Consider the following 27,722-nt stretch of genomic DNA (forward strand, 5'->3'; position numbering starts at 1 on the left):
ATAAAATGAAGATGATAGTCTCCTTTCCCAAAGAGTTATTATCATAAGGAGCTAATGAGAAATAGTGGATTTAAGTGTCCAGCACACGGCAGGAGCTCCTAACAGTCTTTTTTCCTCTCTACCCATGCCCCATGGTCAGGGAGAAAAGAAGCCAAGCCAGCATCCGTCTCAGCTCTTTATTGAAAGGGAAAGTAAGATAGAAGGGGTCCCGAGTGGGGAAGGAGCGTGGAGCACAGAGGCAGTAGTGCCTGCCTGGTTGGGGAGAACGGTGGACACTCCCAAGAGACCACTTCAGGGTGGAGGTGCGACGGAGAGGGGGAGGGTAGGGGCGGGATCCGTGGGCTCCTCTCTCCAGCTGTCTTGGAGCCCCCTCTAGTGGTAAGAACGGAGGTGATTCATCTGGCTGGGGAGCCTGCGGGATGAGGTTCTGGTGCCCCCAGGAGGACGCATTATGTTACAGAGTAAGGTCAATACCGTGGGTGATGGTTACTAAGTGGGCGGATTTTGAACGGCAAAGACATCCCAGTTCTCCTGCCCCCGGCTCTAAGAGACCATTTAAATGCATGTCCAAATTCTCTTCTGAGCTACCTAGGACCCTCAGGCCTCCAACCAGGCTCCCTGGCCCACCTGCCTCCCAACCCTGGAGGTCCCGTGGAAGCCAGGAAAGCATCGGGCAGGTCTCCTGTTCCAGCCATAGAACAAGAGCTGGTCCAAGAGGAGGCAGAAGATGTGGGTCCCCATTCCTGCGGACTGACCGCTTTCCTCAGCCACCTCGTCTGTAAACTGAGGCTAATTAGAGCGCATCATGGGCCAGACTCAGGGGCTCTGAGGCCAAAACGCACAGAAAACATTCTGTAGGAGGTGACTGCTTCCGCACCATCCTGGAAGGGAAGTCCCACTGAGTGCTCTTGACCCATCCGCAGGCATGCTGGAGCAGCTGACAGAGGAAGGGGTCCGAGATGAGAATGACTTTGCTACGCAACCCGCCAACTTTGTCTATGGTAATGCTTATATCTGGGGAGAGGAGAGTCATGGAACTCTAGAATCTGATCCAAACCCCTCACAGTATGGAGACAGGAACAGATGGTCTGAAAGGAAAAGGGGCTTCCCCGGGTCACAGAGAGTAGAGGGGGATAGATTGAGAGGGATGTTTTCTTCTCCCGAAAGGTCTTGGGAAGGAAGGGTAGGTGGGAAGTTTTGGGAGGACCTGGGGAAAGTTGGCATCTTGGAGGAGTTGGGGCTCAATCCCTGGGAAGGGGTACTGGGATTTGAGCTCCAGACTCTTGACCTGGAGTTGGGTCTTCTGATAGGTGGAAGGGGCCCCACTGAAGGGGAGAAGTTAGGGAGACAACTGGAGGGCCGGGTGTGGTGGGACAGAGGAATGGTCCAGACCCCAGGTCTGGCTCCTCCTCTGGCCTTGTGGGCAGCTCAGGAGTCCCGCTTGGGCTGGATGGTCTGCACGGAGGATTGCCCAAAGGGGCTGGCAGGTGGTGAAAACCAACACTGGCCATTGGCATCACGGAAGATGGGGGACAGCTGCTGCTCTGGCTCATCCCCGAAGATCTCCACATGGCCATCAGCTTCGGTGTCCAAGGGTTCTGCCTTGGTGTCTGGGCTCAGCCAGCCAGTCATGGCCCAGAGCAGGCAAATGGCCAGCAGGATCCCAGCCGCCATGCAGAGAGCTGTGCCTGCCAAGCGGCAAATGCTCAGGGCCCGGTTGTAATCAGCTGCCCGCTGATCCAACACGAGGAATTCCCCCTCTCCGATGCCCTCCAGCTTGGGAGGCACTGCATAGCCAGTAGTCAGGGCGGCCACACCCAGCAGCAGAAGCAGGGTTCCCGAAGACAGACTAATCTGGAGAGAGGCAGACAGATTGGGAGGTAGTTAGGGTCAGCCTGATGGTGATCCCAATTAGACTTAACGTTAACAACTTGGTCTAACCTTAAGAGATGGGAATCACAGAGAAGTCACAGAATACACTTCCTAGGATCGAACTGATGAGGGGCACAAACTGTCATGTTCTACTTGGAATCTTGAAACCCCTAGATCAACGTCTTTCCAACTCCCACTTAGCAGTAGGTTTTTCCAGTACCTTGAGTTCCCTTCCATCATTATTTGGGTCCCATCTCATCTCTGTATCCTGTCTGCCCCCTTCCTGCATTCGGGATAACTCCTACACATCTCTCAGATCTCATCTCAAACTCACCTCCTCAGGGAAGCCTTCTGGGATGCCCCTGGCCTGCGTCAGGTCCCCTGCTTTGCATTTGTACAAACACTGTGCACATTTTTTCTTCTGTGCACTCACCATGGTGCACACTTGAACATGGAATTTCGTTACTATGTAAGTGATATCTGCCTGTCCCACTGGAACCAGAGACTGGAGAGCCATGAGAACAGACACTGTCTGTTTTGGGTCACTAGGTGTCTTCCTAGCACGACGCTGGTACAGAGCAGTAGCTGAGTGGATGTTTGCAGAATGACTACGTGAACCACAGCTAGGAGCTCCTAGAGGAGAGGGACCACATCTCAAATTCTCTGTCCTCAAGAGCCTAGCACATCTGGCAATTAGAAGATGCTCAAAGTTTTAAAATACATGCTCACTTTCTCCTGGGAGTCTTCCTTGCTCACTCCAGGTCCTGAGAGCATCTCCCTTCCTGGCACCCTCTGACCACTTGGCCTGAGGTCTCTAGATCTCTACACTTTGCCTCCCCAGTAGAGTAGAAGCCCTTTGAAAGCCGAGGGGAAGGGCTCTTTGCCTCAATTTCGTTATAGTATTTAGCAAAGAGCTATGCCTGTTGTAGGGATTCTGCTTACTGCCACTTCCACCCTTTCCCTACACTCTGCGCCCTCACTGACCACTCTCCCTGGTTGTTGGAGACACTCACTGCTCCTTTCCTCCACTGTCCCTGTGACAGTACTCCAATATGTCATTGAGAAGCCACAGGAAGAGTTAGCTGAGATGAACCCCACTTCCTTACAGTCAGTGTATACTGTGCCCTCTGGCCATAGTAATTAGTTCAGAGACAGGCAAGTGATCCAATCAGAGCCAACGCAGTGCTTGACAGGACTCCTGGAAATGGAAAGCAGTGTTTCTTTTCTGAAGGAAATACTGGAGGAAATTCTGATTTCCGGCGGATGGTGTGGAGTGAAAATGCAGAAGATCAGAATGGTAGCAGCTACTTGGAGAACATGTGCATAGATTCTGAAGCTAAAGGGGCCACAGGGGCAGGGGTACCATGGGGAACCTGAAGACTAAGAGAAATCTTGAACGACTGGATTGAACTTGGCCTGAAGTTGCTCAATCTCTGGCCCTTTCAATAAAGTGGGTGATATCTTCCCTTCCTTGTTTAAGCCCACTTGAGGTTTTTTGTGTTTTGTTTTGTTTTTTAAGATTTTCTTTTTAGGTAATCTCTATCCCCAGTGTGGAGCTCAAACCTACAATCCCAAGATCAAGAGTCTCACGTTCTACGAACTGAATTTGGGGCCAGGTGCCCCAAATTTGTACAGTTTTGAATGACTTACCAACAGTAGTCATTTGCCAATTTTTTAAAAAAAGTAGGCTCCACATCCAATGTGGGGCTTGAACTCACGACCGGGAGATCAAGAGTCACACGCTCTACCAGCGGAGTCGGCCAGGTTTCCCTTAATTGGGTTTTTGTTGCTTGTGCCTGCTGTACCATCTCTTTTTCCATCCACCAATCCCATCTCCTCCCTGCAGCCCCGAGAAATCCCAGGAGTTGCTCCTCCTCTGGCCTTACCTTCCAGCACAGTGTGGGCCAGGGTCGGCGGGGACACAGGATGGGAGGCCCCTCAGGGTCATCGCTGAGGGCCGCACCTGCACAGTCTTCGTAGAAGAGGTGCAGGTAGGAGCGGACCCCATACCATTTGCCATCTTCCACCTTGGGGCCGCGGCTACAGCTGCAGGAACGGTCACAGCCTGGCATTGTGGATCTCTGTTGGGGGAAGCAAGGTGCAGACAGGGGGAGAGATCCGTGAGACCCTCCCAGACCCCCGGAATCTTTGTGCGTCATCCGCTTTTCCTCCCATTTTAGATAACCCACACTCATAACGCAGCCTGGCCTTCTAGGTACTGGTTTGTCTTTCTCTAAGTATGCGGTGAATGAGCCAGCGCATAGGGGCACTAAGGCCAGTGCTTAACAATTATAGATGCCAGTAAATGTGCTTGTTTAATCTGGAGGCCATCCGGTGGCTGGGACTGTGGGTTCTGGGGGTCTGACTGTCTGGATTGGAATCCCAGGTCTGGATGGAAATCCCAGATCTACTACTTCCTGGCTGTGTGACCTTAGACAAGTGCTTTCACCTCTCTGAAACTTGGTTTCCTTACCTGTAGAGCAGAGCTAATAATCACCTCTGCTTCACACAGTTACTATATCTGAGGCCAAGGAACGGCACCAGTTGACATTACCATTACTGTAATTTCTTCCTTATTATTTTTATTCTAAACCTTTTGAACCCTGTATCTGGAGTAAGAGGTTCTCCACCTCCTCTCAAAATCTTCCCCTCTTCCCGGTACTCTTGGGGGTAACTATCATGGCTGACACTTGTCCAATCAGGCTGAGCTCCCAAGGTGCAAGGCTCTAAAAAAATCCTACCCGGGGCTGCCCCTCACAAGGCAAGAGCCTCCAAGTCCCAAATCATCTTGACTCCAAAGGAGGTGAAAGCCAGGGTCCCTCTTAGTCTCAGGGTGTTTATTTTTTTATTTTTTTGAGGATTTTTCACAAGCAGGAGGAGTGGGAGAGGGAGAAGCAAGCTCCCCACTGAGCAGGGAGCCCGATGCAGGGCTTGATCCCAGGACGGTGGGATCATGACCAGAGCGGAAGGAAGGCAGATGCTTAACACAACTGAGCCACCCAGGCATCCCTTGGGGGATGTTTAGATTTTTAGGGAAACCTATCTAAGAACCCCTCCTTTTAGAATAATACCCTTTTTTATTGAGGTATACGTGGTATATAATATCGTATTTGTTTCAGGTATACAACACGATTCAGTATTTGTAATGATCACCATAATAAGTCTAGTTAACCTCTGTCACCATACCTAGTTACCAATAAATGTCCTTCCTTGTGAGAGAAACTTTAAGATCTACTCTCTTGGCAACGTTCAGATATGCAATATGGTATTATTAACTATAGTCACCAGGCTACACATTATATCCTCATGACTTATTTATTTTATAACTGGAGTTTGTACCTTTGACCCCCTTCACACATTTTGCCCTGCCTCTGGCAACCACTTACCTTAAGAATCTCCCTTTTAACAGATGGAGACACTGAGGGCTTGGTAATGGAAAGTACTTGTGTATCTACACATGGAGAGGACTAAAACCAAAGTGGGGGATGAGGAGAAGGGTGGGTTTGGGGAGGGGAGTTGTTTATACTGGGAAAGGATTGGGGTCCTGCATCAGCACCCCTGCATCAAACAAAATAAAGCAATGAGCGGGGTGCCTGGGGGTCTCAGTTGGTGGAACTTCCGACTCTTGATTTCAGCTCAGGTCATGATCTCAGAGGTCATGAGATTAAGCCCCCACAGGCTCAGCATGCAGTGTCTCCTGAGATTCTCTCTTTCCCTCTCCCTCTATCCCTTGCCCTACTCATGGGCGCGTTCTCTCTCTCTCACTAAATACATAAAATCTTAAAAAATAATAATAAAGCAATGTGCTTACACTGAAGGATAAAACAAATTTCTGGACCTCCCCCCAATTTCCAATCAGATGTAGCTTTCAATTTCCTGCATAAACTCACTAGCACACACATACCCACATAGCACAGAGAGGCAGGCATACACACACACACACACACAAATCAAACAGAGACATACCACAGACTGATGCACAGACACACACACCTGAGACACACACCAACATGGCTACACAAACATAACAGAGACATACCGAGACAGGCACTTACATACTACCTAGAGACATATTCAGATAGACACACATAGCACCAAGAAACAGACACACTACACACAAAGACACTCCACGGAGAAACACACACATAGACACACACACACACACACACACACACAGAGCCAAAGTGTGTGTTGGGGTAATTCTTGGAGCCCCCACGGATCCACACAAGCGCCAGAAGTTCTCTTCTTATAGCCTGTCTATAAATCGCAGTTCTTTATAACCGTCACCCATAACTCAGGGAAAAAGAGAAGAAAAGGAAAATACAAGAAAAAAAAAAAGTTTTGGATCGAGAATGGAAAAAGACACAGACCAAAACCGAAAGATAAGGAAGAAGACAAGTGGTCCCGCGAGAGAGCAGGAATCTCCCTGGGAGGAAGGTGGGGCGGGACCCCGAGGGGTGTGGCCACTGCAGGAACCGCCCCCGGCCCGGGCCCTCGGGAGGCCTGGGTGGGGAGACTGAATGGGGGCTTGGGGGCAGTCAGAGTCAAAGCTGCAACTATTAATTAAAGTCCTAGGGGAGGGGGCAGGGAAGAGAGGCTCGGGAATTGTAGGTCTGGGTTAGCTCCTCCCCTGCAACTCACCGTCCCTCAACCTCAAATATACTTAATCACTCAATCTTGCTGGCACTGGAGAAGGAAGGTGACCTTGACGCAGCCTCCCGCTAGGCCTGGCCCCTCCCCCTCCCGTGTTAAGGTTGCTAGAAGGCGGTCTGGCGGTCAGGGGGAGGGAGAGAGAGGATGCTCCGGACACCGCGCGAGTACCCGGGACGTGGGTTGCCATGGGAACCGCTGGGGAGGTGTCCCTAGGCGAGGGGAGGAGGAAGGAGCTCAGTGTGAAAGGAGCGGGAAGAGGAGGGGGGCTACAGGGGAGGAGGGGGGAGACTGCGGCGGAGGCGAGCGGAGGGAGAAGTACGCGCAGGTGATAGGCGCAAGGGCCTGAAGATCGTTGGAACCTATTGCCTGAAGGGCCTCATTCATTCTCCTTTCCAGACCCCAATCTGGACCCCCACTGCCCACAACAGTGTCCGGCGCTGCCGGGGTTGGGAGAAGGGGCGCCCTCTTGGGGGGCAAGTCCAGGGAAATCGGGCCAATTCCTCTCTCTCGCTACCGCACCGCTGTTTCTGATAGGACCACCAGTTCCCTGGCCGAGATAAACCATATCATTTCCCCCAGGGGAAAGGGGGAAACTGAGGCACGGAAGGGTGGGAATAGGTTTTTAATAAAGAGGTGGGTGGGGGTCTTGTCCTCCGAAGCCTCTGCCCATCCTCTCAGCATTGAGATATCTCTGGGAGACGGGGCTGGTGAGATCTCTGCCCCCTACGACTTTTCTGGGACCTCACCTCCCAAAGCTCGAGGCACACCAAGGCTTGGGCGCCGCCGTCTCGTCCGAGGTTGGACGTGGCGGGTCTGGGGATGCGGGCTGAGGTGGGGTTCCCCGGAACCCGGGAGAAGGCGGGGTGGGGGTCGGGGCGCGCGCGTGGAGCTGGGCTGAGCTCACCTCTCTGCCTGCTGTCTCCGCCGAGCGGGAGCCAGAGCGAGAGCCGAGCAGAAGCTGGTTCTGTCGGCGCCTGCGCCGCAGTCGGGGGGCGGGGGTGATACGGGGCTGGGGGGTGAGGGGGGGGGCACCCGCCAGCCCCAAAGGCTGGCTCTGCAGATTGCGGACCCCTGCAGAATGAGAGCCCCTACCTCCTTCCAGAGTTCCCTTCTCTCTCTGAGACCCCAGGCCGCTCGCGGAAACCCTATCGCCTCCCCAGAACGCACCCCCTCCTGCAGTCCCTCAAACTCCTGATCCGACTCTCCATCACTCCCTTAATCTCCCACCCCTATCCCTGAAGACCCTTGCTTCACCGAGCCGTCATTTCCTCATTGCATCCTCTCTGGGTCTCCATCCTCTTCATGGAGCCCCTCGCCATAAGTGTACAAGTGCTCATCTTGCTGACCCCACCCCCACTTTCTCCACAGATTCCAGTCTCTCTTTCCGTCTCTCTCTCTCTCAGCCCTCACCCTCACTCTCTCAGGAGCTCCCTACCTCTTCCTGAGGCCCCTCACCTGTCACTGAATCCCTCGTCCTCTCTCCATTCTCTTTCCCTCTTTGAGCCACTGACCCTTGCTAAGGCTCAGCTCCTCTTATGTCGAAAAGGAAGTTGAGGCTGGGGAGAAGGGGTTGGTAGAGAAACTTCCTTTCCCCTCTGGAAGAAACAAGTGTTCTCTCTCCTAACCTACCTGCAGTTCTGCTCCAGGCAGTGTGTGCCTTGTGGCCCCTCTCTCTGGAGAACCAGCCCTTGCCAGATAACTGTGTCTACTTCATTCCTTGTCATGAGCCCACAGCCTTGATTTTGTCTTACACTTGCTGTGTGGTCTTAGGAAAGTCACGGCACTGCTCTGAGCTTCATCAAACACCATTGCACACACATGCCTTCATGCCTTAAGCAACCATTCTGTCTTTCCACGTGCTGGGGGCTGGGGATACAGAGATGAATGAATTCCAAGATGAGGCCAGATCTTTTTCATTCACTATTGTATCCCAGAGAGTTGTGTAGTGTTTGGCGTTGACTAGGCAGCTCAATCGATATTTACTGAACATAGACTAGTAATAATAACAAATATATGGTTTGTTATGTGCAAAGGGCTTATCTAAGTGCTTTACATGTACTACTTACTCATTTAACTGTGTGTGTGAAACAGACACAGACAGACAGAAAAAGAGACAGAGAAAAGTCCTAGAGCCCAAAACTAAAGACCTTGAACAGTGACAGGAGATGATGCTAGAGAGGCAAGCATACATGAGACCCTTCGGGGCCTCATAAGCCAAGGTAAGGAGTTTGCAGTTCAACCCAAGGGTCGTGGGGGTCCATGGAAGCTTTGGAAGGAGGGATGTGTTCTGGACTGCACACTGAAAAGATCCCTCTGGCTGCTGATCCCTCTGTAGAACAGGCTAGAATGCTTCAGAGAGGAAGCAGAGAGATCCGAGAAGAGCCTCCATATCAGAGATAACTATGACTTGGCCTAGTGGGCTTGCAGAGAAATGAATGGATCCAAGAGATGTTAGGGGGTAAAATGAACTACAGGAGAAGCCCATAAGAAGTTGCCTGTCCCAGCTAGGCTTGGCCTTTGAGTCGTCCCAGTTTAGGCATCAGACAAGTGAAGAAGCAACCAGATGATTCCAGTCCGGAACTGTCTGAATCAGGTTCAGCTCTGATAATAATGGGAGAGGGGATGGAAGAGGTTCCAGAGGCGATGGGAAGGGATGAGGTCAAGTGTACAGGAGGGATGGGCTTTGAGCCAGCCCAGGAAGGATCTAGTATCCTCTGAGACCCAGGGGAAGGAGGGAAGGTGGCCACTGAGAAGAGAAACAGTGTGGTGGTTATGTGTTGAACTCTGCCTGAAACAGACTCAGGTTTGAATCTTGGTTCTGCCACTCACTGTTTGCATGATTTAACTTCTCTGAGCCTCTGTTTCCCTGACCACGAAATAGAGATAAGATTAGTGGTTGCTTCTCAGAGGATTTATCAGAGTGAAATGAGATGTGCATCGAAGACCCTTAGTGAAGCACGTTGGCACAGAGTCAGACCTCAACAAATGATTGTTGTTGCTACTGCTATTATTGGTGCATTAGTTTATAGGTAAGGAGGGCAGGGAGTTGAATGACAAGACATCTGATAAATTGAATGCTCTGGAGAAAAACAAGAAGAATCATCTATTAAGAAAGAATGGTTTTAGGGGTGCCTGGCCAGCTCAGTCGGTGGAGCATGTGACTCTTGATCTTGGGGTTGTGAGTTTGAGCCCCACGCTGGGTGTAGCAATTAAATGTAAATTATTAAAAAATAAGAGAAAGGTTTTAGTTCGACAGGAGGATTAAAAAGGGTGGTGAGACAGATACAAAAGGCCATATGTTGTATGTTTCCATATAGATGAAATAGCCTGAGTCAGAAAATCCGTAGAGGCAGAAAACAGATTAGCGTTTCCTACGGGGTGGGGAAAGGGAGGAATGAGGAATGACTGCTTTATGGGTTTCCTTTTAGAGTGATAAAAATATTCTGGACTAGATAGTGGTGATGGGTGCATAATTCTGTGCATGTACCATCACTAATGACAATTTTATGTTATGTAAGTTTTTCCACAATCTTTTCAAAATGTGGTCAAAATTTGGAATAATCAGTAATGATGATGGTGGTGGTAACAGATGTTACTTACTGAGCATTTACTAGGTGCCAGCATAATTTATCTGCTCAATAACCTTATGAGGTCACTTGCCTGAGGTCACCCACCTGAGGTCATTCAGTCACGATTCCGCAGAATCTGAATTTGCTCTGATGGCTCTGAGGCCATGATCTGTAGAGGCAATGGTGTGCATGGCTGTGACTTTCTCTGGCAGTGTCAGGAGAAATGGGAATGAAGGAGGCTGCTGGCACTCCGGTTCTTGGGTGAGGGGGTTCTCCAGGACAGGTGGGGCAGAAAGGAGGGGTGAATGAGAATGCAGAGGAGAAAACAGATCCCATAATGAACCTCAGGATGGATCCTGGCTCAGTGGGGAAGGATGCCAAAGGCAGCTGAGAAAGAGAGCAGATGGATCTGGAGAAGATGCAGGAATTCCAGACGGAGGAGCTCAATGAAGTCCCAAAATAGGTATATGGGAAGAAAGGAAACCTGAGGTCAGAGTGTGGGATGTTGTAGTTAAACATTTTAGATGTAGAACGCTGTAAGAGATGAGAAGGCTTACTAAGCCAGTGCTATCCAACAGAAGTTTCTGCAAAGGTGGGAATGGTCTAGATCTGTGCTCTCTGAACAGAACCACTGGCCATATTGGGCTATTAAGCATTTAAAATGTGGCTAGTGAGGCTGATGATTGAACTCTAAATTTTATTTAACCTTAATTACTTTATTCACTTCTTTATTTTTAAGTAGGCTCTATGTCCAACATGGGGCTTGAACTCATGGCCCCGACATCAAGAGTCACACGCTCTACCCTCTGAGCCAGCCAGGTGCCCCCTGATCTTAATTATTTTAAACTCAAGTTAAAATAGCCACATGCCGCTAATGGTCATCATATTGGACAGTCAGGTTTCAGTGGGACAAATCTTGCTGCCAGGGCCCTACTTTGAGCATGACTGTCATCTCAGACTCCCATCATCCAAGCCCTTTTACCTAGTGTTTTTGCCCTGCCCTGTAATGGTCTCTTCTTTACATTGTAGCCACAGTGATCCTTAAATCAAGAGTCAGATTCTCATACAGGAGTCTCATTCCCTGGTCAAAACCCTCTAATGACATCTCATCTTACTCAGGGCAAAATGAGAAAACTGGGGGTGCCTGGGTGGCTCAGTGGGTTAAACCACTGCCTTCGGTTTGGGTCATGATCTCAGGGTCCTGGGATCCAGTCCCATATCGGGCTCTCTACTCGGCGGAGAGCCTGCTTCCTCCTCTCTCTCTCTCTGCCTGCCTCTCTGCCTACTTGTGATCTTTCTCTGTCTAATAAATAAATGCTTTAAAAAAAAAAAAAAGGAGAAAACTGTGGTGGATTAAAGATGGCCACAAACTCTTTTTCACTCTGCCCTTCAAAAGGTGGAGTTTCTTGCTCCTCAACCTGAGCTGGCCCTGCCATTGCTTCAACCAACCAAACATGGCAAAAGCAATGCTGTGTCTGTTCTAGACTTAGCTTTCAAGAAGACCAGCTTCTGGGGCACCTGGGTGGCTCAGTGGGTTAAAGGCTCTGCCTTCAGCTCAGGTCATGATCCCAGGGTCCTGGGATCGAGCCCCACATTAGGCTCTCTGCTTAGCGGGGAGCCTGCTTCCTCCTCTCTCACTCTCTGTCTGCCTCTCTGCCTACTTGTGATCTGTCAAATAAATAAATAAAATCTTAAAAAAAAAAAAAAAAGACCAGCTTCCTCTTCCCTTCTCTCGGAACACTCACTCCTGGAAAGCTCCCTCTTGGGCCCCAGTCCCCTTGCCGAAGAAGCCCAAACCACATGGAGAGGTCCCATGCTGGTACTCCAGCTGACAGTGCCCACCAGACCTCTAGCCCATAGCCAGCACCAAATACTGTATCAGGCAGCATGGTGTGAGCGAGTCCTCTCGGACATGTCCACCCACTTGAGACCGCAGATGACATCACATGAGCAGAAGAGCTATCCCACTGAATCCCATAAACCCACAGGATCGTGAAAGATAATAGAACAATGTTAAGCTGTTAAGTTGAAAGATGGTGTGTTACGCAGCAATGACTATCCCAAACCAGTTCTTTTTTTTTTTTTTTTTAAGATTTTATTTCTTTGTTTGACAGATACAGAGAGAGAGAGAGATAGAGAGAGAGCGAGCACAAACGGGAGGAACTGCAGGCAGAGGGAGAGGGAGAAACAGGTTCTCTCTGGAGCAGGGAGCCCGACGTGAGACTCCATCCCAGGACACTGGGATCATGACCCGAGTTGAAGGCAGATGCTTAACTGACTGAGCCACCTAGGCACCTCCAAACCACTTCTTACTAGGACCTGTGATTGCCCTTTGCCCACAAACTTACTTACCTCCGTGTTCTCCTCTTCCTCCATTCCCTCACTCACTGCTCCAGCCACACCAGCATCCTTGAGTAAACTAAGCCCATCAGGCAAACCCCTATCTCAAGGTGTCAGAACCTTTGTACTTGTTTCTCTGCTTTATTGCTCCTTCTCCAGATATCTGCATGGCTAGCTTCTGGCTTTATTCAGACCTCTGCTCACAAGAGGCTTTGTTTAAACACTTTGATAGAGACATAGACCGCTCACCAAACTTCCATGTGCATCACATACATTTCTCAGTTCCCTTGAAGTTAGACAAAACCAGGTGATTAGTTCTGGCCAATGAGATCCAGGACTCCAAAGAGATCCTTGGCCGCAGATTTTCTTGGAAGAGAAAGAGCAGAACTTAACATTCATTTAGTTAACAGAAAACCCTGAAAACAACTGAGGGTGAGAAACTGGGTTGCTAAGAAACCTCCTAGAACGGGGGAGATGTTTGGCATCCATTGCTAGGCAACCTAAAAGAAGCCAGAGAGGCAGGTTTGGCTGCAAGCAGCTTTCCCCTCCTTTACAGAGGCTCCCTGAACGCCAGATGGGATATGCTCTTGAATGCTTCTGGTCCAACCACCTAACTGTATAGATGGGGAAACTAAGGCCTCAAAAGGCAGGATGATTAGTCCAGATTCCCTCTAATTTCTCAACAAGAGCAAAGACAAATGGCATAGGAGGACATTGTTTTTGGGAGTGGCGTGACTGAGGCAGAGCTTTAGGGCAGAGCTGGTAGCTGAAGAAGAGACTGTAAAAACAATAAAGAAGTCAACTGTAAAAGGACTTGAATGCCAAGGCCAAGAATCTTAACCTTCATCCTGAGGTTAATGGGGAGCCACTGAAAGGTTTCCAGAGGTAGTCACATTTGTTTTCTTTCTTTCCTTTTATTTTTTTTTAAAGATTTTATTTATTTATTTATTTGACAGAGAGAGATCACAAGTAGGCATAGAGGCAGGCAGAGAGAGAGGAGGAAGCAGGCTCCCTGCCGAGCAGAGAGCTTGATGCGGGACTCGATCCCAGGACCCTGGGATCATGACCCGAGCCGAAGGCAGAGGCTCAACCCACTGAGCCACCCAGGCGCCCCCCTTTTATTTTTTTTTAAAGATTTATTTATTATGTTTAGAGAGAGAGCAGGGAGAGGGGCAGAGGGAGAGGAAGAGAGAATCCTAAGCAGACTCCCCACTGAGGGCAGAGCTGGCCATGAGGCATGATCTCACAACCCTGATATCATGACCTGAGCTGAAATCAAGAGTGAGAGACTTAACCAACTGAGCCATCCAGGCGCCCCAGTCATGTTTGTTTTCAAAAGACCCCTCAGGCTTGGGGGCACCTGGGTGACACAGTTCATTAAGCTCCAGACTCCTGGTTTCTGCTCAGGTCCTGATTTCAGGGTCATGAGATCCAGCCCTGGGTCAGCTCCAGGCTCAAGATGCGAGTGTGCTTGAGTTTCTCTTTTCCTCATCCTCTGTCCACCCTACAACGTGAGCGCCCACATGTGCACACGCTCTGTCTCTTTCTCAAATAAATAAACAGATCATTAAAATGAGCCCATGAGGGGCACCTGGGTGGCTCAGTCATTAAGCCTTTGGCTCAGGTCATGATCCTAGGGTCCTGGGATCAAGCCCCACATTGGGCCCTCTGCTCGGTGGGAAGCCTGCTTCTCCCTCTCCCACTCCCCCCTGCTGTGTTCTCTTTCTCCAAATAAATAGATAAAATCTTTTTAAAAATTTTTATTTATTTACTTGACAGAGATTACAAGTAGGCAGAGAGGCAGTCAGAGAGAGGAGGAAGCAGGCTCCCTGCTGAGCAGAGAGGCCAATGTGGGGCTCAATCCCAGGACCCTGGGAACACAACCTGAGCTGAAGGCAGAGGCTTTAACCCACTGAGCCACCCAGGTGCCCCAAATAGATAAAATCTTAAAAAAAGAAAAAAAAAGGGAGCCCATGGGCTGTAGTACAGAGACTCAGGACAAAGTCCCAATACCCTCCAGGCCCTTCCTGTTCTTGCCAGTCTGTCTCCTCTCTCCCCACCACCCCCGCCAGCCTACAGCCAGCTCCCTTCCATGTCCCTTTCTCTTGTGAAGTCCTCTCACTTGCCATTGCTGGTGTCTGGAAAGCTTTTCCCTTCATCTGAATCTGCTTAGTCTTACTGTGCTAGTGATAACCACTGCGTAACCAACTGCCCCCAAACTTAGTAGTGCGAATAACCACAATTTCAGGACAACCATGGACTCTATGGGTCAGGAATTCAGACCAGGTAAGAGGGGATGGCTTGTCTCTGCTCCATGATGGCTGAAATCCAGCTGGGAAGACACTGCTTGAATGACTGGGGGCTAGGATCACCTGGAGACCCCTCTGCTCACTTGTCCGGCACCCGAGGAGGGGTCTGGATCACCAGGAGCACCTACGGGGAGGCTCTGCACCTGTTTTGGGCTTCTTTATTGCATGACCATCTTAGGGGTGTTGGACTTCTTATTTGGTGGCTCAGTGTAGAAACCTATAGCATCTTTCTGCTACATTGTATTGGTTATGAGTGGATTGTGAAGGCAGCCCAGACTCCAGAGGAAGGAAATTTATGGAAAGAATGTCAAAGAACATGTAGCCATGTTCTAAAATCACAACAACCTACTGAGGTCTTGGTCACAGCTTGAACATCACCTTCTCCATGAAGTGACCTGACCATGCCCTGCTCCACGTCTGTGTGCCCCCAGCCCCACTGTCCATGTCCATCAGTGCATTTCCATCCCTCTGTTGATGTGTTTTTCTCCTCCTTGGGAGTTAAGTTCACTGAAGACAGGCCATGTCTGTCTTTTTCACCTTTGTACTCCAGCATCCAGCACAGAGCCTGGCAAAGCTGTTGACTGGGTGAGTGAAGGAGTGATTGAATGAGCTAAGGCAAGGAGTCCAATCCAGAAGCCAGTCCTTCCTTGTGAAGCTGATATACTAATTAGAGAGAGAAAGAGATACAAAATTGAAACTGTATATGATAAATACCACAGCGATAAATGCTATTAATAAAGCAAAGTAAGGGGATAGCCTAAGGGTTTATGTGTAATACTTTACAAGACTGATCAGGGAAGACCTTTTTGAGGTAGTGACATTGGAGCAAGTGCCAAAGAAGTGAGGGAGTAAGCCATGTGGGTATCTGGGAGAAGAGCACTTCCAGCAGAGTGAACAGGAAAAAGGCTGGCTGTTCAGAAGGGCTGAAGTGGGCATGTGCTTGGTAGTTTTAGGAAACAGCAAGGAAGCCAGTGGGCTATTGTATGGCAAGGGAAGGAAAAAGCAATAGGCGATGAATCCCACGGGGGGCCCCAAGCTAGATTACATAGGTTTTTGCAGGCCATGCTGAAGACTTTGGCTTTTAGTTTGAATGAGATGAGCACCGGTGGAAAGTTTTGAGAAGTGAGACATAGTCTGATTTGTAGGCTAACCAGATTCCTCTGGCTGCTGTGGATAATAAGACTGTGATTGAAGCAAAGGAGAAAGCAAGGAGTCCAGTGAGAGGTTGGTTCAGGAGACCAGGCAAGAGATTGAGGGGGACTGTGAGGGTGGCCATTGAAAGGGTGAGAAGTGATAAGGGCACAGGACACATTTTGAAAGTAGAGCCAACAGGGACAAGGGATACGAAGCTATGGGGAAAAAGAGGAGCTGAGGATGACCAAGAGGTTGTTGGCCTTTAAGTCACATGTGATGGGAAGATGTGGAGTGGGGAACAGCCTTGGAAGCACTGCAGAAACAAGAATTCATAGTTAGGCATGCCAAGTTTAAGGTGCCAGTTGGACATCCCAGTGGAGATGAGGAGGAGGCAGCTAGATAGAAGAGTCTGGCAACATCAGGATGGAGATATGGACTTGAGAATCCACAGCTATGTTAAGCGGAGTTCTAAGATGGCCCCAAGATTCCCCCCCACCCCGACCCCTCCCACCGTGGTGTGCATGATCCACATAACCTGCTATCCTCTGGGTGGGAGAGACCAGTGAGTATGACAGATGATGTCGTTCTTGTGATTAGGTTACATTATATGGCAAAAGTGAAGGGATTTTGCAGATGTGATTAAGGTCCCAAATTAGTTGAGCCTTAGCTTATTAGAAAGGAGAACCTCCTGGGTGGGCCTGATCTAATCAGGTGAGCCCTTTAAAAAGAGAGCCTTCCCTGGGGCACCTGGCTGGCTTAGAGCATGTGACTCTTGACCTTGGGTTCAGGAGTTCCAGCCCCATACTGGGCACAGAGACTGCTAAGTAAATAAATAAATAAGTAAATAAGAGCTTAAAGTGCCACTCTGTGAGAGAGCTTGGGAAGATAGGACACTGATAGTGACCCGCAGGATTCAAGAGTGGCACCAGCTGACAGTCGGGAAGAACACAGTTCCTTGACCCCAAAGAACTGAACTCTGCCCGCCACCAGGTGAATTTGGGAGAAGACTCGGAGTTCCAGAACGGAATGCAGTCCAGCCAACACCTTGATGCAGCCCTGGGAGATCCTGAGCAGAGAACCCAGCTAAGGCACGCCTGCATTCAGGGCACAGAGACTGAAACAATAAATGTGTGTTATTTCAGGCTGATACATTTGTGGCAATTTTTTACCGGCTACAGATAACCAACACCTCAGTGTACAGGTGTTCTTAAAGCCTTGGAAACAAGATGGTTCAAATAGCCCAGGTCTGAGGGGCGCCTGGGTGGCTCAATGGGTTAAAGCCTCTGCCTTTAACCTCAGCTCAGGTCATGATCAGGACCTGCATGGGGCTCTCTGCTCAGCAGGGAGCCGGCTTCCTCCTCTCTCTGCCTACTTGTGATCTGTCAAATAAATAAATAAAATCTTAAAAAAAAATAATAATAATAGCCCAGGTCTGGGATCCAACGGGGATGAGTCAATGACCTCGGGAACCCAGTGAGATTGGAATGGGATACACCCCACCCCTACCCTCAAATGCTTCCTATTCCTTTCAGCCTCTAGGTGTCCCCAGAGCCCACATAAGCAAGTCTCTCCCCGCCTTTTCCAGGTCAGAATCCATTTCCTTCTGAAATGTAAAGAACCAAGTAACAATAAATGGTCTCTCAACTATTCTGTTCCTACTTTCCCCTCCCAAACTTTATATATGGGGAAACCGCCCAAGATGCCACCGTGATCTAGGACTACCTCTGGCCTGGCACTTTACCCTTCCATGGCACTCAGAAGGGCAAAAGACCGACCCCCTCCCTCTCTCCAGCTTTGATCAGGGGAGGGATCTGTAGTGATGCAGACAGAGGCTGTAGTTTCTCACTGATGCCCACTGGAGGGAGCAGCCCTAAGGTGGGGGCTGCCGGCCTGTGTGGAGAAGGGAAGAGACCCCCCTCCCCACCGAGGTCAGGGGCATCAGAAGTGCCCCGCTGCGGGTACAGGGCCAGTGACCCAATTCCCTCTGTCGGGCCCCTCACCCCCTCCCTTGCAGTCCGAGTTCCCCCCAAACAGACGCTGAGACGGGGTCTGGGGTGCAAGATATTTATTAGGTATAAGCACCTGTGAAAAGAAGAGGAAGCAGGATTGGGTACAGGGGTCAAACTGCACTGCAGGCCTGGCAGAGCCTCGGCTGCCCTGGGTGAGTGACTGCAGGGGGAGGTTGTGCACTGGCGCTGCCTGTTGATGTCTGTCCAGTCCCCAACGCTGAACCAAAATGGCCAGGCATTTGTCTAGATATCTGATCTCCCTGGGACACCGGATGCAGGCTGCCCTGGGTCAAAGGGCTCTCAGCAGCGGGAGGCTATCCACTGACCATACTTCTCATGGCTGGGCAAGTCCCTCCTTCTAGGGGGTTCTGGTGGCACCTAGTTCTGTCTTTCTCACCTTCTCAATTCTATCCTAGAAGACTTTTTTTTTTTTGCCTTCTTGCAAAGGCAAGAAGGCACCCAGCACTCCTAAACCTGCTATAGTCTTCTTTTCAATTGTCTATGGGTATCCCAGTCCCCAAATACCCTCTCTGGATGAGGTCTGTACACTTGACCTTGGTTCTTACTTGGGGAAACAGGCTCTGTTCAACCTTAGGAATTCACCGGAACTGGCAATGGAGGAACTGGGAATGGGGGTGGGGGAACAACAAATAATTTTTTAAAAGGCCTTCCTCTGTTTCCAAAACATGCTGGTAAGAATCTCAAGGACAAGAATCACTGTGGCTCCCGTTGCTCTTCTTCAGTTATTTAATAAAATTACACTGTGGGCCAATTATGTTCTAGATACTGGGACCAACCCCACCATCGCTGCCCCCCACCCAGAGGACAGCCTAACACCATCTGTGAATAGGGAAGGAAAGGCAGCACCCACAAGGAGAGAACCAAAATGTGGGGCCCGACTCTGACCTTGGCTGCTGGTAGGCCCTCCTACAGGTTGCTTTGCCACCCTGAGCCTGTTTCCTCCTCTGCACAATGGAGTAATACACTTCAGGGAGCATCTTACTAAATACTTCTGACCTTAAACTTCATTTTAGCCTGAAGCAGCTACTGTTAAACGTTCTCACATGTTAATCCTATGAAAAGAGTCAGGGTGAAGTGAATTTGTTCAAGGTCACACAGGTGTTCAGGGGTGGTGGTACTCGGGCTTTTTGAGCCCAGACAATGTGGCCCGACTCTTCTTACTTCTCATTAAGGGCAGGGTCAAACTGGCTACCCTTGGACCAGGTAATGCCTGCACACCTGTTTTTAAAAATATTATGAGTCAGCTTTCATTTTGCAATTGAGATGTTCATAGAAACATCCAGATTTCTACCTTCTTTTGAACAATCTGGCCACCATGGGCTGCATTCCCACAAGGTCACGACTGGCCTGAGGTGAGTGGCTGCCCCCCTGCTGAGGCTGGTCAGGAAGCCCATGTCTACCCAGACTCTATCACTTATGTCACATGCCTGGCCCTGCAGGGATGAGTTTGTCATCCTTAATGAAGACCAGGGAGTCCTGAAATAGGAGGAGACAGAGGACCCCCGCTCTTCCTGCAGGGTGCTAAGTCACATGGACTTCCCTCTGGCAAACTGTCTGGGGGAGGGTTGAGGAGAGGCACAGACATGTAGAACCACAGGGCAAGGTCGGGGCAAATACACTTTATTCAGTCCTGGCATCAGACTGGCGGAGTCCTGCTGTGGGTGCCAGTGCCCCAGATCAGAGGGACCCCTCCCCTCGGCTACTAGACTAGTTCTCCAAGACCACAGACAGTGACATCTCTTCACTCACATGACGTTTTCTGGGTTTTTTCATTGTCTTTTTGTTGTTGTTGTTTTTCTTAAAAAAAAAAAAAAAAAGAGAGAGACAGAGAAAGAGAGAGAGAGACAGAGAGAGAGAGAGCGCGAGAAAGGCCCAGAGCCGGAGCACCAAGCTTAAAGGAGGCAGCTGGTGGCTTTGTCAGCGACGGGAACGCGTGGGGCAGAGACCTGCGGAGACCCTGGGCAGGGGTCCGAGAGGACTCTGGGACCGTTTGTTCCTGAGATTTGTGTGTGTGTGAATGAGAGTGTGTGCACACCCAAGAGGGTGAACACACGCCGGTGAGATACAGGTAGTGAGGGCTGAAGGGGGCGTGGGGAGGCCGGAGGGGCGGGACTTGAGGACTAAGAGGGGTAGGGTCATCGAGGGCACCCCGGAACGGAACACAACCTCCTCAGGCAGCAGCGCTATCCCGAGTTTTCACATGGAAAAACACGCGCAAACAGCGGACCTCTACTACTCTGACCCTCCTTTCAGTCTCACTGGCCCAGTCGTTAGTCTCTCTCAAGCCAGCTGTTTAAAAGTGGGGGTCTTCTTGCCACGCCGGCTATCATGCCTCAGTCTCAACACCCCCCACCCTGTACCAACGTGCCTCAGTTTCTCCCACTGAATACTGTCACTGTGGGCACAGGACTCGAGTGATAGAAAGGAGTGGTGGGCGTAGGGAGGAGCCCAGACTGCGAGTGTGCCTTTGACTTGATGGGGCACTTGGAGGGGGTGGAGTGGGGAGCAGCAAGAACCCTGTCCCCAGATAGACTGAAATGCCTTGGTTCGGAGTTTTCTTGGGCAGTCCTCTCGTGGTCCAGTTCCAGATGAAGACCCTATTCCCAGTTCCCAGGTGGGGTAAAGAAAAGGGAGGTTTCTGGGACCAAGGTAGACTGTAGAGGCAGCCTAGCGGTGTGTTTGGGCAGAGGGTGGGGCGGGGGAGGGAGGGGGAGGAGGTGCACCTCAGTCTGGGCAAGCCCGCAAGGAAAAGGGACTATGCCACCAGATAGAGTTCCAAGCTCCAAACCAAATCCTTCCGGGCCAGCTAGTCTCTTTCTCCCCCTTCCTTAGCGCTCCTCCCATTAAGGCAGTGACGCCCCGTCGGGTTGAAAGGAAGCCGCGGCTCCCGGATCAAAAAATTTCTCAGGATCGCTCAATACCCGCCCCAATTCTTCCCGAAGCGGGCCACAGAGGCGTACGGTTCGACTGGGACTGACCCCCTCCTCCCAAGAAGCATTAAGCATGCGCGAGAAGGGGGCGGGCCCCGGCGCTCGGCGAGGGAGTGGAGGGGGGCATGGGAGGAGCGTGCGGTGCCGCCCAGCCGCAGCGCCCCCCTAAACAAGAGAGGAGGCGGGCTAGGCAAAGGCGGAGGGATTCAGGAGCAAGGGCAGGGGCGTGTCCTCCGGCCACGAGGAGGGGCGTGTGCGAGGTGGGGGAGGGGTGCAGGTCTGTAGGAGTGGACAGGAGGTGTAGAGGAGGGGGGCTGGCTGCTGGTGGCTGTGCGGGAGGGGGCAAGATGGGGCGGGGCTTGGATGTCAGGGAAAGAGTGGGGGTTGGGCTGCCTTGGGGTGTGTCTGCGGGGGAGGGGCATGTCTGGATTTGAGGGGGATGGGCACGTCTAGGAGGGGGGAGGCTGCGCGGGAGATGGGGTGCCAGCCTCGGCCTCCGAGGGGCCCCAATACCTGATTCCTGTATGTAAACAGCTGGTTTGGGGGCGTGCGCGCCCCGCTGACGGTGGGCTCAGTAGGTGAAAACCAGGTCGGCGATGCTAGACGGGCGCCAATCCCCCGCGATCATCTCGGTAACCTCGGGGGTGCAGTAGTCCGGGAACTCGAAATGCGACGTGCCCGAGGGGGGCGGCAGGTCCGGGTCGCGGTCCAGGGCGCTGCAGTCCAGGCCGGCGGGGCCGGGGGGCAGTCTGGACAGAAAGCCCAGCGGCTCCTCCCCCGACGCCACCGTCTCCTCTTCGCCTTCCTCCGCCGCCGCCGCCTCCTCCTCCTCTTCCTCCGGCTCCTCGTCCTCCGACGGAGTGGGGGAGGCGGTGGTGACAGCCACCCCCTCGCCCGACGGCCCCTGGGCGCGCTCCGCTGGTCCCCGGGCAGCCCGCCCCGCCGGGACCATCCTCCACAGCTCCCTCCCGGGGGTCTCGACCAGGCGCACTTCCAGCAGCTCCTCGTCGTCGTCCTCGTCGTCGTCCTCGGGCGCCGCCGCGCTGCCCCCCAAAGGCCCGCCCGCTGCTCGGCGGCCCCCGCGGCCAGGCAGCTGCGGCCCGGGCTTGAGCCTGCTGCCGCCACCGCCACCACCACCACCGCCGGGGGGGCGGGGCCGCGCCTTGGCGGGCGCCCCCTTGCTCTTTTTGCGCGGCCGGTACTTGTAGTCCGGGTAATCCGCCATGTGCTTGAGGCGCAGCCGCTCCGCCTCCCGCACAAACGGGATCTTCTCCGAGTCCTGCAGCAGCTGCCAGCGGCGGCCCAGGCGCTTGGAGATCTCGGCGTTGTGCATGTCGGGCCACTGGTCCATGATCTTCCGCCGCTCGTGCTGCGACCACACCATGAACGCGTTCATCGGTCTCTTAATGTGGCCGCTCGGCGTCTTGCACCAGCCGGGCTCGCGCGCCCCCTCCTCGGCCGGCCCGGGCCCCGGGGGCGGCGGCCCGCCGTCCCGCTTGGCCCTCGCGCCCCGTTGCTGCACCATCGCGCCTGGGCCCGGGGCCGCTAGACGCCGCCGGGGGCCGTCCGCATCCTCCGCGGCTGGGGGTGGGGGAGGAGGCAGCAGCGACGGAGGGGCGGCCCCGCCCCGCAGCTCGGCCCGGCCCCCGCGAGCTGGGGAGCGAGGAGCTGGGCGCTCGGGCCCAACGGACGGCGGGGGGAGAAGGTCAGCGGCGCGGTCTCAGGCGGGCTCGGCGCGCCCCCGCCGCCTCCGGCAAGTTGCGCCCTGCCGCACGCTGCACATTGTTTTGCGGGGGCGGAGGAATCGCACCCTCCGGCCCCCGCGGGCTCTCCTCGCAGCCTCCTGCTCCGCCGCGGCCCGCGCACGCCGCTCCCCGCCCCGCCGCCTTCCAGTGTCTTTCTCCCCGCGCGGCCCCGCCGGCGCGCGCGCCACCCCTCCCCCTCGCCGTCTGCGGGCCGCTGCGGCGCGCGCGGGGCCGCCCCGTGTAAACACCGAGGTGCCCGCTTGGGCTGCGGCCGGGCCACGCCTCGCGCTCGGGCGGCGCGTCACCCGTTGCTGGGCAGAGAAGCTGGTATTTGCATCTCCCAATCGCTGGCTGCCGGGATGGGGCGGGGCTCGGGCGGCGGGGCGGGGCGGTCTCGCGGCTGGGTTGGAGGGTGTTGGATGAGGTCGGTTTCTTTTCTTAGGCTGGGGACTGGAAGGAGGGTGGGGGAACGCGGAGCGCCCTTCCCATCTGCCTCCGAAAGCTTGTTCCGCCCCACGTTGCCTTTGAAATTTTTAGCTTATTCAGTGACACCTGCTGCCAGGTGGGACCTCCGCGCCCTCCTCTTTTGGAGGCCCAAAACAAAACCTTTTGGAGGTCTGTTCTGGACCATCCCAGAACAGAATGTAGGGGACTCAGGATCGGGAAAGCTCTTCAAGGGGACAGACTCCTCGTTTCATAAATGTAGCCCCTGCCTAGTACACACACGGTCCAGCCACACAGGGGCTCGACAAGTGATTTTTGTCACAAATCCAATGAATATTTTTTAAAGTCTCATTTGAGGCGCCACAAGAGTCCTGAGAAAGAAGGGAATACGACGCCCACTTTCCCGGATTCGGAACAAGGAAGGCAGCCGAATAGGGCTCGAATTTCGGGCTCGTGGTCCCAGCTCTCTCCTCCCAGCTCAGAGCATCTCGCTGGGGCATCTCGCCTTCCAGCCAAGGGTCTCGAGGAGGGCTGACTTTCTGCTTTTCACAGTCTTCAAGAGAGGTTCGAGGATGCGGGGAGTGTCCCATCCCAGGTCCCACCCCACACCGCGACCAGCTGGTTGCGGGACTAGGGCGCGACGTCCCTCCGGAGTCCGGAGAAGCGTGCGCGGGCACGGGGGCGGAGCTAGGCCAAGGGGCGTGTCCGCGACGCATGCTCGAGGCGCGTGGCGGGGAGGGGCTGCGCGCTCCCCACTCACCACGTGTGAGCCCGCTCGGGCACCGCGGGCCGTGTGCTGCCCCCGGGGGAGGTCACCTTCACGGCGCCATGGGCCTGGGCGATGGGAGGGGGCGCTGAGGTCTGGCCCCTGGGAATCAGAAGCTGGGAGGGGTCGGGATCAGGGTCTCTAAAGTGGAATTCCCCTGGGGTATAGTGGGCACTGTGCGGGGGGGAGGGTGGAGGGTGAAAGCCTGGAGGCAGAACTCACCCACCACCGGGCGGGTGGGGACAGAGCCCAGCAGGAGGCTGTGGGGCGGGGAGCAAGGGCTGAGGTGCGGCTCTGCAGACGCGGGGGGCGGGGTGATGCTCTTGGGTGCCCGGGAGGGAAATTGGAGCGTGGCGGGAGGGAGGGGGCGACTCTTAAAGGCACAGGGCGCTCAGAGGGGGAAGGCCCTGCTTCCGACCAAATGGTTCTTCCGCGGATGTGCTGGACGCTGAGATTTGGAGATCCCCCGGGTTTGAACCTTCAGAATGGGAGTTTGGCCAGCTCAATCCTCCAGAGTCAGAATTACTTTATTCGCATGCAAGTGCCTCCTTTTCCTTCTTGAAGTGGGAAAAAGCAGTTTCTTCCTCATATGGTTGTTGTACAAGTTAAACGGGATAATGGCTGCGAACAAGTCCCTGATACCTAGTAAATGTTCAATAAATATTAGTTATCTGGGACTCTGGACACTAACAACGTAGAGACACTAACATAATAAAAATGGCGGGGTGTGATTGTATTTATTTCAAGGAAGGTATCCAAAGTAATCATGGAAAAATTAAAGGTTTTTTTGAATTTTCTAACACTTTTACACTTTTTCCATGTAAGATGGTGTTTTATTCTAAATGACATGAAGGCATGGCCATCTTTTCAGTGCTTAAGAACTCTCAAAGGTTTATTCTGGCCTTTCGGTGGCTTCTATTATTCTAAGGGTTTCAGGGTACTGGCCTCCTGGATGTTCCTCAAACACAGAAGGCCCACCTTAGGGCCTTTGTACATGCTTTCTCCTTTGCCTGGAAAAATTTTCACGCCATCCCCACATGGCTGACGCATCTCATTCTAGCCTCAGCTTAGGTGGATTCTCCAGAGAGGACTGCCCTGACCACTCTGTTGTAGCCCGCCCATTCTGCAGCTCAGGTGCACAGAATTGCTTGTCTGTGGCACATTTTCATCACTGCCCATATTTAACTCACCTTATGTTTGTATTTATTTATATATAATATAATAAAAGCTAAGGGGTCCCTGGGTGGCTCAGTGGACTAAGCATCTGTCTTCAGCTCAGGTCGTGATTTCAGGGTCCTGGGACTGAGCTGCCTCTCATCCTGCTACTTGCTAGATGGGGGCTCTGCTTGTCCCTCTCCATCTCCCTCTGCCCCTCCCCCACTTGTGTTCCCTCTCTCTCAAATACATAAATAAAGTCTTCAAAAAAGAAAACAGGGGCGCCTGGGTGGCTCAGTGGGTTAAAGTCTCTGCCTTTGGCTCAGGTCATGATCCCGGGGGCCTGAGATGGAGCCCGACATCAGGCTCTCTGCTCATTAGGGAGCCTGCTTCCTCCTCTCTCTCTCTCTGCCAGCCTCTCTGCCTGCTTGTGATCTCTGTCTGTCAAATAATAAAAACAATCTTAAGAAAAAAAAAAAAAAACTTTAAAAAATAAAAAAGAAAACAGTTAAATCAGCAACCAGCACAAGAACCGGAACATTGACAGTAACCAAACTTCTATGAACTCCTTTCCCAACCCTTCTCCCTTCCCTTGCTTGAGGTAATGTCTATCCAGAAACTTCCTTTACATTAAAAAAAAGTAGGGGGGAGCATGGGGTGCCTGGGTGGCTCAGGTGGTTAAGATTCTGCCTTAGGCTCAGGTCATGATCTCCAGGTTCTGGGATGCAGCGGCAAGTCATGCCCCAGAGTGGGCTCTCAGCTCAGTGGGGAGTCTGCTTTTCCCTCTCCCTCTCCCTCTGCCCCTGCCCCGCTTGTGCTGTCTCTGTCTCTCACATGAATACATAAAATCTTTAAAATAAAAAAAAAACCTCTTAACAGATTTATGAAGATATAATTCACAGACCATACTATTCAGTCATTTAAAGTATGTGATGCGGGGCGCCTGGGTGGGTGAGTGGGCTAAAGCCTCTGCCTTCGGCTCAGGTCATGATCCCAGGGTCCTGGGATCAAGTCCCGAATTGGGCCCTCTGCTCAGTGGGGACCTGCTTCCTCCTCTCTCTCTCTCTGCCTGCATCTCTGCCTACTTGTGATCTGTCAAATAAATAAATAAAATCTTTAAAGTATGTGATGCAATGGTATATACACAGAGTTGCACAACCATCAATTTTAGACTATTTTCATCAGCCCCCAAAGAAACTCTGCTTGTTATCCATCTCTCCTCCATCTCCTCTACCTGTACTCTAACCCCCACCTCTAAGCAAACATTAGTCTACTTTCTTTCTTTCTTTTTTTTTTTTAGTATTTTATTTATTTATTTGACAGACAGAAATCGCAAGTTGGCAGAGAGGCAGACAGAGAAAGGAGGAAGCAGGCTTCCTGCTGAGCAGAGAGCCCCGATGCGGGGCTCAATCCCAGGACCCTGAGATCCTGACCTGAGCTGAAGGCAGAGGCTTAACCCACTGAACCACCCAGGTGCCCCACATTAGTCTACTTTCTGTCTCAGTGGACTTGCTGCACCATAGTAGTGTGTGAGGGTTGTGTGTGAGGGTTGCGATTTCTCCTTTCTCTTACTTTTGAAAATACGATTTCTTAAAAATATATTGTCTTGCCTTTAGCTTTGTCAAAAAGGTATCATGCTGCATTTAATATTCTGGTATTTACTTTCTCACTCAGCATTACAGTGCTAAGATTCACCTAAAGTATTGCACGCGTGTGGGGCTGATTCATTTTCCATTGTGGGGATATGCTACAGTTTTCCTATCTGTTGACCCCATCATGGATAATTGGATTATTGCCAGGTTTTGCTCTTATGAAGAGTGTTACTGTTACCAATCCTAAGTATGTGCCTGGAAGTCAATCATGGAAACTGTGATGGCCACATCTGAGGACACGTGAATGCTAACTTTTATTAGGTGATGTCAGACTTCCCAGTTGTACCAATTAACTTTTTCACCAGCAGCACAGAAGAGATCCTTTTCTTTCCTTAATCTTTTTTTTTTTTTTTTTTTTTTAAAGAGAGAGAGAGAGAGGGAGCATATGCACTACCCTTATGCCTGTGGGGGCATTGAGGGGGGTGAAGAGGAAGAGAGAGAATACCAGGCAGGCTCCATGCTCAGCCCATGGAGGGACTCAATCCCAGGACCCTGAGATCATGACCTGGGCAGAAGCCAAGAGTTGGTTGCTTAATCAACTGAGCCACCTAGGCACCCCAGAAGAGATCCTTTTCAGCCACATCTTGTCCGAAGTTCGATGTTGTCAGACGTCTTCATTTTTGCCCATCTTTTTGTTTGTTTCATGGCAGTTTTCACATTCTGGAATTATTTTATTTGTTCACTTGGTTTTTGCCCATCTTCTCTCCAGTGGAACATAAGACCCAAGAGGGCAGAGATTTTTGTCTGTTTTGTTTTAGGGCTCTATCCCTAGGAGAGTGGGAGGCACATAATAGGAGCTCATTAAATATTTATTGAGTGAATAAAAGGCAGTGTTCTATCAGGAGTATACACTCAAATTCCTATGGGAGCCCGGAGAAGAAGGTAAAATTTTGGAAAGTAAAACCTAAAACTCCAGCCTGCCACTGAGATGTGGAGGTTATCAATGCACACAGGTTACCTTGAGTCCTTTCAAATGGGTGCCCCAATGTCTGAATCTTATAGGCCATAGGTTTTTAATGCTGGGCTTACCACTGAGCCGTTCTGTGTAGATTGCAATAGGAAGACAGTGAGGTTCTTGAAGAGATGATGACCACCACGGCCCAGTGGGCCAGGCCACCATCAC

At 51.9% G+C, this 27,722-nt stretch overlaps 2 protein-coding genes across 4 annotated transcripts; both read right to left on the reverse strand.

The window, feature by feature from the left end:
• Positions 1-166: 166 nt before the first annotated feature.
• NRSN2 (neurensin 2) lies at positions 167-12,485 on the reverse strand. 3 transcript variants are annotated; one of them, XM_059407936.1, is made up of 3 exons: positions 12,447-12,485; positions 3,759-3,953; positions 167-1,854 (listed from the first exon to the last, which is right to left on the reverse strand). In XM_059407936.1, exons 1-3 carry the CDS (start codon positions 12,468-12,470, stop codon positions 1,429-1,431), a joined length of 645 nt encoding a protein of 214 aa, XP_059263919.1. In that variant the 5' UTR covers positions 12,471-12,485; the 3' UTR covers positions 167-1,428. The 3 variants fall into 3 exon arrangements, with proteins under 3 accessions (XP_059263919.1, XP_059263920.1, XP_059263921.1); XM_059407937.1 differs by lacking the exon at positions 12,447-12,485 and adding an exon at positions 7,430-7,665; XM_059407938.1 differs by lacking the exon at positions 12,447-12,485 and adding an exon at positions 7,272-7,423.
• A 5,440-nt stretch (positions 12,486-17,925) lies between these two features.
• Positions 17,926-22,377, reverse strand: SOX12 (SRY-box transcription factor 12). Its single transcript, XM_059406726.1, has one exon. It carries the CDS (start codon positions 22,360-22,362, stop codon positions 21,409-21,411), a length of 954 nt encoding a protein of 317 aa, XP_059262709.1. The 5' UTR covers positions 22,363-22,377; the 3' UTR covers positions 17,926-21,408.
• Positions 22,378-27,722: the final 5,345 nt, after the last annotated feature.

The sequence above is a fragment of the Mustela nigripes genome, chromosome 7 (assembly GCF_022355385.1).
Source record: "Mustela nigripes isolate SB6536 chromosome 7, MUSNIG.SB6536, whole genome shotgun sequence".
In the NCBI taxonomy this organism is placed as follows: Eukaryota; Metazoa; Chordata; class Mammalia; order Carnivora; family Mustelidae; genus Mustela; species Mustela nigripes.